The sequence below is a fragment of the Ranitomeya imitator genome, chromosome 1 (genome assembly GCF_032444005.1).
Source record: "Ranitomeya imitator isolate aRanImi1 chromosome 1, aRanImi1.pri, whole genome shotgun sequence".
Lineage (NCBI taxonomy): Eukaryota > Metazoa > Chordata > Amphibia > Anura > Dendrobatidae > Ranitomeya > Ranitomeya imitator.
Genome location: NC_091282.1, coordinates 1,116,293,751 through 1,116,306,451, shown reverse-complemented (window position 1 = coordinate 1,116,306,451; position 12,701 = coordinate 1,116,293,751). Strand labels below are relative to the sequence as shown.

General features: G+C 42.8%; 1 protein-coding gene across 1 annotated transcript in view; it reads left to right on the top strand.

Moving 5' to 3' along the window:
- ZDHHC2 (zinc finger DHHC-type palmitoyltransferase 2) overlaps positions 1–12,701 on the top strand; it is a 168,591-nt gene that overhangs the window by 119,377 nt on the left and 36,513 nt on the right. The window contains exon 3 of the mRNA XM_069744415.1: positions 1,029–1,123. Coding sequence (XP_069600516.1) covers positions 1,029–1,123 — 95 coding nt within the window. The remainder of the gene's footprint in view (positions 1–1,028; positions 1,124–12,701) is intronic.

The window sequence follows — 12,701 nt, the reverse complement described above, 5'->3', positions numbered from 1 at the left end:
GAAAAATCCTGACCAAATCCTGATGCAATCCTGAACGTGGACACATACCCTAAGAGTCTGTATTCCAGCTGCTAAGTTTAGGCTTAGCATTGACTTCCTTTTATAAATCTTGTGCGCATTTAGGTCAGGAATTAGGACACTCTCCTGCCCCCCAGCCTGTATACAGAACGAAGGGTCCTGGTCGTCTTAGTGCCTCTGATCAAGAACACACACTTCTGTAAATAACACTTGTGTGGCCTTTATATGATGCTCCTCATTTCTTCCTTTTTTCTAATGTTCCTTCCTAATGATTCGTTGTGAAGTTCTGTGCTGCCTTCAGCCTGCTCGTATTAATGGTGGCCGTAATCTCCGTGTCCAGATGCTGTGGTGTTACAGTTACTACAGGAGGGGTCTGATGCTGCACGGAAAGCGTCCAGAACATCTGCTGGGTTCACATTTACTGTAAAAAGCTCTTCTTCACTTCATCACTTTCATTTATTCTGCTCTTCCATTCACTGATTCCATTAAATGCGGAGATAAGACAATTAAGGCTTTTTACTGGAAATCGACTTTATTATATATCTACACGCCAGCGATATTTTCTCATATGAAATGCTATGTCTGTAGGAAGGAATATTCAGATTATCGATTCATTCCCTATGTGTGTTCCAGGATTAAGGACGTGGCGATTACAACGCTTGCCCTCTTCATGATACTTGCTATAGCTCACACTTTTCTCTATCTCTTATGATCATGATTAATTATAATTAGGTTTTTGCAAAAATTTCAAAAGTGAATTTGTGATTACAGTAAGGCCATGCTTTGGGGTATTTCATAGTATATTAGTAATGATGTGACCTGTGTGTGCTCCTTTTATAGATGGAAGTGGTCTTATGCTGTATAACCAACTCATGCTGGTGGTCCTCCCTAGTATAATGATGTGTTTAGGTCTACGCTTTACATTTACATCTTGGAAGTCGAACAATAGTTGATTTTTAACATTTTTCTACATCTAAATGAAACTTTTCTTTTTCCATTTTTTTTTCCAGTTCTGTGCCTGATAGCGTACCACTTTTTTGTTCTTCTGTTTGTTTGGTCTTACTGGAAGACTATCTTTACATTACCAATGAATCCAACTAAAGAGGTAAGGTAAAGCGTGAAAATGGAATTTCCACTGATCTGCAGTATAAATTCTGGTCCTAATGTGCCTGGCTTTTCCCATGCTTGTGATCAATTGTGCTGAGACCTTTAGGGGGAAACCACATGATTCTGCCAACTGCGTGTCCAATGGCCACACATTTATGTATGAAAAAAATGGTGTGCCATTGTAGTGGGTAGAGTTTTCATCGCTTGTGGTCTCATCCTTGGAATGTATATGATCACCCAGTTTCCCACAGTTCATCACTGGGGGTCTCACTAGCCAGATCGGCAGTGATGAATATAGCAGCCTCGTCAGGTCTAAGAGGTCTATTTAATGCTGTATGCAGTTTACGTTGTGAAATTTGGTGACAGATCCTCGTTAACAGTAATGGTACCGTCACATTAAGCGACACTGCAGCGATCTAGACATCTATCCCGATCGCTGCAGCGTCGCTGTGTGGTCCCTGGAGAGCTGTCACACAGACAGCTCTCCAGCGACCAACGATGCCGGTCCCCTGGTAACCAGGGTAAACATCGGGTTACTAAGCGCAGGGCCGCGCTTAGTAACCCGATGTTTACCCTGGTTACCAGCTTAAAACGTTAAAAAAACCAAACACTACATACTTACATTCCGGTGTCTGTCCCCCGGCGCTGTGCTTTCCTGCACTGTCAGCGCCGGCCAGCCGTAAAGCAGAGCGGTGACGTCACCGCTGTGCTTTCCGGCTGGCCGGCGCTCACAGCCAGTGCAGGAAAGCACAGCGCCGGGGGACAGACACCGGAATGTAAGTATGTAGTGTTTGGTTTTTTACGTTTACGCTGGTAACCAGGGTAAACTTCGGGTTACTAAGCACGGCCCTGCCCTTAGTAACCCGATGTTAACCCTGGTTACCAGTGAAGACATCGCTGAATCGGCGTCACACACGCCGATTAAGCGATGTCTGCGGGAGGTCCAGCGACGAAATAAAGTGCTGGACTTTCTGCTCCGACCAACGATAGCACAGCAGGATCCAGATCGCTGCTGCCTGTCAAACTGAACGATATCGCTAGCCAGGACGCTGCAACGTCACGGATCGCTAGCGATATCGTTCAGTGTGAAGGTACCTTAAGGCACAGTAACACTCATTGTACTTGCGGTTTCAAAAGATATAAAGAAAAAGATGCCCACTCTCATAGCAGTGTCAAGTGTGTTAAGAAATGGGACTTTTTATGTAATAAGTAATAATAATAATCTTTATTTTTATATAGCGCTAACATATTCCGCAGCACTTTACAGTTTGTACACATTATCATCGCTGTCCCGGATGGGGCTCACAATCTAAATTCCCTATCAGTATGTCTTTGAAGTGTGGGAGGAAACCGGAGTACCCGGAGGAAACCCACACAAACACTGGGGAAAAGATGTTGTCCTTGGTGGGATTTGAACCCAGGACTCCAGCGCTGCAAGGCTGCTGTGCTAACCACTGAGCCACCGTGCCACCCTGTAATGTAATGAACTTCCGAATACCGGTTTACATGTTAATAAAACCTGTTATAGTGTGTGGCATATTATGGATGTGTTGAGTAACAGCACCCATGCTTATTCCTTCTGCAGATTCTAATTATAATGTACGTTTAGTCGTTTCTTTGTCAGATCTTGGCCTGATCATCCGTAGCAGCCATAGTATATGGTGACACAGTTTGGCTTTGGCTTCTTCGATGAAGAAATGATACTGAATCTGGGATTGTTGTGTAACTGTGTTCTCTGCACGCTCTATGGAAGCTCTTTCCAGAGGCAATTTATTCAATATTTGTTCCCTTTGATGTAGTAAGAAAGGATTGTTCAGATGTTTCCTCCATAAATAACTAACTGTACACGCTTTACTGATCATCTGTGTTTCTGTGTCACAACATAAGATTGATGGTATTTGCCGATTAGAAGTTAGCCTAATTACAAAATATTATTTCTATTGTTTATTTATGTCCTGAGCATAATAAAACATATTATATCCACCTTTCTGTAACGTAACGACCATCTGATTTGGAGATTACTTGTGCCTTAATCTCCAGGAAAGTTGTGCAGAATCTGCTCCAAAATTTTCATCAAGAAACTTTATGTGAACTTGAAAATCCCATAAAGGCGCATATTGCTAAATTTTGGATAGGGCTGTACAGCAACTTTGGTCACAACAGAGATGAAAGCCTCCACACTGCACCCATTAATACAGATATGCACCACCATGAACCAGATCAAAAATGGAGAAGTTGCATTGTGCATCCACACTAAGCCTGGAGAACAGAAAGAGAACTGTCTGAGTAGTTGAGAACCAAAATTGTTGAAAAATATCAACAATCTCAAGGTTACAGGTACATCTCCAGATATATTGATTTCCCTTTTTCATCAGAGAAAAATTGATGAAAGGTTCCAGCACAGGATACTCAGTATAGTGGATAAGCAGCCCCAATCAATTTCCAAAGAAATTCAAGCTGTCTTACAGGCTCAGGGTTCATCAGTGTCAGCGCGAACTATCCAATGACATTTAGAATTAAATAAAACGCTATGGAATGAGTCTCAGGAGGACCTCACTGCTGATGAAGAGACATAAAAAAGCCACACTGTAGTTTCCCAAAATGAACTTCTGGGAAAGTATCTTGTGGACAGATGAGACCAAGGTAGAGCTTTTTGGTAAAGCATATCATTCTACTGTTTATCAAACATTAAATGAGGCCTACAAAGAGAAGAACACAGTTCAAAGATGTTTTCGGGTTGTTTTGCTGCCTATGCCACTGAGTGCTTTGACTGTGTACAAGGCATTATGAAATCTGAAGATTACCAAAGGATTTTGGGTCACAATGTAGTGCCCAGTGTCAGAAAGCTGGGTTTGCATCCTAGGTCACGGGTCTTCCAGCAGGACAAATACCCAAAACATAATTCAAGAAGCACCCGGAAATGGATGGAAACAAAGCACTGGAAAGTTCGGAAGTGGCCAGCAATGAGTCCGAATCTAAATCCCATTGAACACCTGTGGAAAGTTCTTAAAATTGTGTTGGGAGAAGGTGACCTTCAACTATGAGAGACCTGGAAGAGTTTGCAAAAGAAGAATGCTCCAAAATTCCAGTAGAGATGTGTAAGAAGCTTGTTGATGATTATAAGAAGCTATTGATTGCAGTTATTTGTTCCAAAGGGTGTACAATCAAATACTAAGTTGAGGGTGCCAACAATAATTGTCCTGCCCATTTGGAGGGTTTTGTGTGAAGTTATGTTCACTTTTGCCTTGTTTCCTCAGTTTTTTTGGTTTGTTCCAATACACACAAAGGAAATAAACATGTGTATTGCAAAATATGTGTAATTGCAACAATATTCTGGCAGAAATACTTATTTTCTGGAATAATTTCAAGGGTGCCAACACTTTCGGCCATGACTGTATTTAGGCACCGTGTAACCACCATTCAAAATATAAATTGATAAGCCACCACTGTGCCCCCATAAATTATACTTAGCCATTTTTCTAATAATTCTTCTCTCCGTACAGTCTTCCTGCTAAATTACGCGGGTGGCATACTGATGTCATTGCATCTGCTGAGTCATAGAGAAGAAGGAAACAGAGAAAAGGACTATAATGAGGGCAGTCTGACTATGGGCCCCTAGGTGCCCCCGGATCCCGGACACCAGCCAAGATTGCCTTTATTATATGCTGCCATCCCTGGCTGTGAAACATAAGAAATTGCTTCCCAGGCTGCATGATTGAAACTTCTGCCCCAAGTCTAGGCCACATTTAGCTTATTTTCCTCAGTAGATTTGGCTTTAGTGATTTGGATCTACAATATAAATAAGATACTTACATACTTACAACACCTTACTTTAAAAAAAAGAAAGAAATCGAAACCTTTCGGACCAGTGCCGCTTATCTACTGCCCCTCCGATGGTCTCTTGGCATCAACATCTGGCTGAGACGCCAAGTGAACACTGAGAACGCAGGAGCGGCGCCGGGCCAGGTGCTGAGTATGGATTTTAGTTTTATTATTTTTACCTTCCTGAGCGCCTTAAAAATGGTTTGTCTGGTAGTGGACAACTCCTTTAAAAGCATAATTTTATATTACTACTATCTTTTTATGTATCAGTCTGTCAGTCCAGTAGTGCGGAAACCACAACCAGGTCACCAGCACATGCAATAAGAATAACCTTACAATTAACATTTAAATTCTGCTAAAGATCATGAATCATAGGTCTCTCCAGACCGTCCGCTCGAGACCTGTAGTACCTTGTCAAGTCACTATACACTGTTTGCTCTTTGTATTTGCAGGTGGCCATTATCAGGTCTAGAGAGACCTTTGACTCCTACACTATAGGATTACTTAAAGGGAACCTGTCACCCCCAAAACTGATGGTGAGGTAAGCTCGCCTTCATCAGGGGCTTATCTATAGCATGCTGTAATGCTGTAGATAAGCCCCCGATGTAACCTGAAAGAGGAGAAAAAGAGGTTAGATTATACTCACCCAGGCGCGGTCCCACTGCGGTCTGGTCAAATGGGTGTCTCAGGTCCGCTCCTGTTGAGGGCAGTGCAAAGTACTGCAGTGCGCAGGCGCCGGGCCTCTCTGACCTTTCCGGCGCCTGCGCACTGCAGTACTTTGCTCTGCCCTCAACAGGGTAGACAAAGTACGCCTGCGCCGGAGCCGCGGCGTGAAGACCAGAAGAGGACGTCATGGAATGAAGATGGAAGGCGCTGTTCCGGACCTGAGACACCCATCGGAGCAGGACCTCCCCTGGGTGAGTATAATCTAACCTCTTTTTCTCCTCTTTCAGGATACATCGGGGGCTTATCTACAGCATTACAGAATGCTGTAGATAAGCCCCTGATGACGGTGAGCTTACCTCACCATCGATTTTGGAGGTGACAGGTTCCCTTTAAGTACCTGTAAATGCATTTCTAAAGGTGCTATTGACATGAAATTCTCATCAAATATCAGTAACATCCAATCCACACAGGCAAAGAAATCAAACCATAAATGTCCATACGTCATGTGAAACAATTGATAGATTTTGATGCATTTTTTCTTTATAAGCTGCTTCTGAAAAAAAAAGCATGAAAAAAGAAGTACTTTTCATTATTTGTTAGAAATTTTATAGGAATAAAAGAAATCTCTTTTGAGGTATGTGCACACGTAAGAATTTCTTGCAGAAAATTCCTGAAGAAAACCGGACATTTTCTGCAAGAAAACTGCATGCGTTTTTTGGCGCGTTTTTCCCCGGAGCTTTCCCAATACATTATATAGCGGGAAAAATGCAAAAAAAACCCCTCAAACTTAATGAACATGCTGCGTTTTTTACCGCGATGCGTTTTTTTCGCATTTTTTGTGCACAAAAATTGCAGAATGCATTCTAAATGATAGGATGCATATGTATACGTTTTTTATCACGTTTTTATAGCAAAAAAACGCAACGTGTGCACACAGCCTTATTCTTCCTCTAGAATCCAGGGAGATCACAATACTCTCCTATGTACATATGTATTAGTACAAACTGTGGAGAAAATCTAATCTACCCGAAGATTTCATCCATTATAAGTTAATGCTTAAAACATACAACTCTGCCCTTCACCTCTCCAAACAAACCTATTTTAACACCGTCATCACCTCACTGTCCATTAACTCTAAACGTCTTTTTGACACTTTCCATTCCCTACTCAACCCAAGAGTGCAGGCCCCAACCACGGATCTCCGCGCTGATGATCTGGCCAATTACTTCAAAGAAAAAATTAACCACATCCGACAGGAAATTATCTTCCAATACCCTCAAACCATGCACTGTCCTCCCTCCCCCACTGCATCTAGTTCACTCTCTGACTTTGAACCAGTTACAGAAGAAGAAGTAATCAGGCTCCTTGCATCTTCTCGCCCGACTACTTGCATCAGTGACCCCATTCCGTCACATCGATAAAAAGATAAATAGATAAAGCTGCCACATGTGAATGCAGAGAAGCGAGATCATGTCCGTGGGAGACCTGACCACAGGAGAATAAATTACAAGTGAGTATAGAACCTGGGACAAAGCAATGACATTGTGGGACTAAGCCCTCAAAGCGGGACAGTCCTGCTGAATCTGGGACAGTTGCGAGCTATGTTGGTGTGTACCTCAATATGGTCACTATTTGGCAGTAATATCAGTGTAATCTATATAATGGCCATTGCATTAGACCCAAGCTGTATGTACCCCACACATCCCTCCATGCTGTATAATGGGCCCACACTTCTTCACACTGTATAATGGCCCGCACTATCCCTCCAAACAGTATAATTTCACCCACACAACTAGCTCACAATATAATGGACCTTCACACTGTATGAAAGCTTGTATACAGTATAATCACCCCTCACATAGATCCCTTAAAATATAAAGACTTCCATATAATATAATGGACCTCCATGTAGTATGATACACCCCATAGTCTTCCATACAGTATAATTTACTTCCGATAATCATCCATATAGTATTATGGCCTCCACAATTTAACTAAAACATACAATACTCTCCTCTCCTCCTCGCTCTCCCCGTCTCTGCACTGAGCCTTCTGAAGTGCTGCATGGAAGTGGTGATGGCACTGGAGCCACGTGGCCTGTCTCCTCTGCGTGGGGAATAACTGTATTGGCGATCTGTGCATCTTAAGGGTAGCGTAGCGGTGGGTGTCTCTGAGCTTGGGGCGACCGCACCCCCCTTTTCCCCAGTAACTATGCTACTGGAGGAGACATATGGGCACTACAGAGACTATAGCCATACCTCTATGGGTGTGATATGGGCTGATCAGCATGACAGTGCGGCAAACACCGTTTTGATCGACGGTAAAATCATTCCCACCTGTAAGAGAGCCGCGGTTCCCACGCTGTCAAAAGACATCATGAGCGCTCAGCTGTGATCGGAGGTATAAAGTTTACCTCCAGTCACTGGTATCAGCTGATGGGACCACCGATCCCATCAGCTAACGCCTGCTGCCACTAATAACAGCAAGAGCAGGAGTGGCTGATGGGAGTATTCATCAGCTGGCTCCTGAGCTGTAAATAAATTATTTAAAAAGACAACGGCATGGTTTCCCCTATATTTTTGATAACCAGCCAGGCAAAACTCACAGCTGGGGGGTGCAACCCTCAGCTGTCAACTTCAGCAAGGCTGGTTATCAAGAGTAGAGGGGTCCCCATGATGTATTTTTTAATTATTTAAATGAATAATTTAAAAAAAACGCCATGGGGTCCCCATCATTTTTGACAACTAGCTTTGCTTAAGCAGACATCTGGGGGCTGGTATTCTCAAGCTGGTAAGGGGCCATGGATATTTCCCCCACCCCTAGCCTAAAAAGTAGCAGTTCGCAGCTGCCCAGAAAAGGCGCATCTATTAGATGCGCCAATTCTTGCGCTTTGCTTGTCCCTCCCCGTTTGCCCTGTAGCGGTGGCAAGTGGGGTTAATATTTGTGGGGTTGATGTCACCTTTGTATTGTCCGGTGACATGAAGCCCAGAGATTAGTAATGGAGAACCATCTATAAGACACCTATCCATTACTAATCCTATAGTTATATGGTAAATAAAGACACAGCCAGAATAAAGTATTTTATTTGAAATACAACAAAACACACTTTTACCCTTATAGTTATACTCACCTAACGCCTAATTCCACTGAATCCCTCATCTCCTGTAATAAAACAAAAATAAAAAACAACAATATCCCTCACCTCTCCGTTGTCCTGTCCCATGCCGTAATCCATGTCTGGGGGATAAACAGGTTTGAACCTGGACGGTGCCAAGATGCGAGAACCACTGGTGACTGAACTGCTGCGAGCACAGCCTCAGTGACCGGTGGTGACGTCATCGAGATCACCTCGGCTCAGTGAACCTGCTTTCCCAGCTGCGCTCAGCTGCCGTGACCTCGGTGACATTCCTGCTAGCATGTGCATAACAGCTCGGCAAACACTGAATGTTTGGGCTCCTCATTCAAGTGAATGGGGTCCGGGTACTGTTCTGGTACCCAAACTTTTTGTAACTCTTCGGCCGAACCCGCCAGACCCGAACATCCAGGTGTCCACCCATCTCTAATTGTGAGAGGCCCTTAAGAAGAGTGAGGTTTTGGAAGTTTGATGGATTTTAAGAATGAGAGCATTAAATGTTACTTCATGTGACAGAAATGTATGTGTTATTGTGTCTCAGGGATTATTTTTTTGACCATTTAACGTTTTTGTACAGGGTCAATAACAATATCTTAGGTGAATCATTGAAGTAAACTTTTTTATTTCTTTAGGACTCATTGCTGAGTTGTTAGCAAGATTGTTGTATAGTATGGGCATTGAAGAAAATATCTATTTTGCATTAAATGTGTCAAAGTGCTTGCCAGTGGTGTCTTATATGGTGTCTTTTTGAATGGAGATATGCAGAGAAAATTCTAAACAGAGAGAAGACAGAAGCTCCTATCACAGATAATGATGATGATTGCACTGCTATTGTCACACAGTTATAATGCAGGGAATGACAGCACAGCTTTCCTGACTATATACTGACTGTAGCTCCTTTTTTAGGATAATATGGGATAATCAATGTCAGCAGACATAGTTGGTACTGGCTCTAGCAGGTTTTTACATGCTTTCCTGCTGCATCATGGTATTTTGTAGCAAAGCATACAGAATAAAATGCAGGATGAAAGATACAGTTAGGGCCAGAAATATTTGGACAGTGACACAATTTCCGCGAGTTGGGCTCTGCATGCCACCACATTGGATTTGAAATGAAACCTCTACAACAGAATTCAAGTGCAGATTGTAACGTTTAATTTGAAGGGTTGAACAAAAATATCTGATAGAAAATGTAGGAATTGTACACATTTCTTTACAAACACTCCACATTTTAGGAGGTCAAAAGTAATTGGACAAATAAACATAACCCAAACAAAATATTTTTATTTTCAATATTTTGTTGCAAATCCTTTGGAGGCAATCACTGCCTTAAGTCTGGAACCCATGGACATCACCAAACGCTGGGTTTCCTCCTTCTTAATGCTTTGCCAGGCCTTTACAGCCGCAGCCTTCAGGTCTTGCTTGTTTGTGGGTCTTTCCGTCTTAAGTCTGGATTTGAGCAAGTGAAATGCATGCTCAATTGGGTTTAGATCTGGGGATTGACTTGGCCATTGCATAATGTTCCACTTTTTGGCACTCATGAACTCCTGGGTAGCTTTGGCTGTATGCTTGGGGTCATTGTCCATCTGTACTATGAAGCGCCGTCCAATCAACTTTGCAGCATTTGGCTGAATCTGGGCTGAAAGTATATCCCGGTACACTTCAGAATTCATTCGGTTACTCTTGTCTGCTCTTATGTCATCAATAAACACAAGTGACCCAGTGCCATTGAAAGCCATGCATGCCCATGCCATCACGTTGCCTCCACCATGTTTTACAGAGGATGTGGTGTGCCTTGGATCATGTGCCGTTCCCTTTCTTCTCCAAACTTTTTTCTTCCCATCATTCTGGTACAGGTTGATCTTTGTCTCATCTGTCCATAGAATACTTTTCCAGAACTGAGCTGGCTTCTTGAGGTGTTTTTCTGCAAATTTAACTCTGGCCTGTCTATTTTTGGTATTGATGAATGGTTTGCATCTAGATGTGAACCCTTTGTATTTACTGTCATGGAGTCTTCTCTTTACTGTTGACTTAGAGACAGATACACCTACTTCACTGAGAGTGTTCTGGACTTCAGTTGATGTTGTGAACGGGTTCTTCTTCACCAAATTAAGTATGCGGCGATCATCCACCACTGTTGTCATCCGTGGACGCCCAGGCCTTTTTGAGTTCCCAAGCTCACCAGTCAATTCCTTTTTTCTCAGAATGTACCCAACTGTTGATTTTGCTACTCCAAGCATGTCTGCTATCTCTCTGATGGATTTTTTCTTTTTTTTCAGCCTCAGGATTTTCTGCTTCACCTCAATTGAGAGTTCCTTTGACCGCATGTTGTCTGCTCACAGCAACAGCTTCCAAATGCAAAACCACACACCTGGAATCCACCCCTGACCTTTTAACTACTTCATTGATTACAGGTTAACGAGGGAGACGCCTTCAGAGTTAATTGCAGCCCTTAGAGTCCATTGTCCAATTACTTTTGGTCCCTTGAAAAAGAGGACGCTATGCATTACAGAGCTATGATTCCTAAACCCTTTCTCCGATTTGGATGTGGAAACTATCATATTGCAGCTGGGAGTGTGCACTTTCAGCCCATATTACATATATAATTTTATTTCTGAACATGTTTTTGTAAACAGCTAAAATAACAAAACTTGTGTCACTGTCCAAATATTTCTGGCCCTAACTGTATATATATATATATATATATATATATCAAATAGAAAAAGGAAGGCAGCACTCCAAGTCCTTTTCAAGGTGAAAACATGTGTAGTTTATTCAAACCCACATTTCTGTGTGACGTTTCGGCTCACATTAAGCCTTTCTCAAGCCATTTGGGTGGATGAGTGGACCATTCTACCCAGGAGGCAAGGCACCCACTGGTGAGCATTGTGCTGTTCCAATTTTTTGTCTATATATATATATACAGTGCCTACAAGTAGTATTCAACCCCCTGCAGATTTAGCAGGTTTAATAAGATGCAAATAAGTTAGAGCCTTCAAACTTCAAACAAGAGCAGGATTTATTAACAGATGCATAAATCTTACAAACCAAAAAGTTTTGTTGCTCAGTTAAATTTTTATAAATTTTAAACATAAAAGTGTGGGTCAATTATTATTCAATCCCTAGGTTTAATATTTTGTGGAATAACCTTTGTTTGCAATTACAGCTAATAATCGTCTTTTATAAAACCTGATCAGGGCGGCACAGGTCTTTGGAGTTATCTTGGCCCACTCCTCCATGCAGATCTTCTCCAAGTTATCTAGGTTCTTTGGGTGTCTCATGCGGACTTTAATCTTGAGCTCCTTCCACAAGTTTTCAATTGGGTTAAGGTCAGGAGACTGACTAGGCCACTGCAACACCTTGATTTTTTGCCTCTTGAACCAGGCCTTGGTTTTCTTGGCTGTGTGCTTTGGGTCGTTGTCTTGTTGGAAGATGAAATGACAACCCATCTTAAGATCCTCGATGGAGGAGCGGAGGTTCTTGGCCAAAATCTCCAGGTAGGCCGTGCTATCCATCTTCCCATGGATGCGGACCAGATGGCCAGGCCCCTTGGCTGAGAAACAGCCCCACAGCATGATGCCACCACCATGCTTGACTGTAGGGATGGTATTCTTGGGGTCGTATGCAGTGCCATCCAGTCTCCAAACGTCACGTGTGTGGTTGGCACCAAAGATCTCGATCTTGGTCTCATCAGACCAGAGAACCTTGAACCAGTCAGTCTCAGAGTCCTCCAAGTGATCATGAGCAAACTGTAGACGAGCCTTGACATGACGCTTTGAAAGTAAAGGTATCTTACGGGCTCGTCTGGAACGGAGACCATTGCGGTGGAGTACGTTACTTATGGTATTGACTGAAACCAATGTCCCCACTGCCATGAGATCTTCCCGGAGCTCCTTCCTTGTTGTCTTTTGGTTAGCCTTGACTCTTCGGACAAGCCTGGCCTCGGCACGGGAGG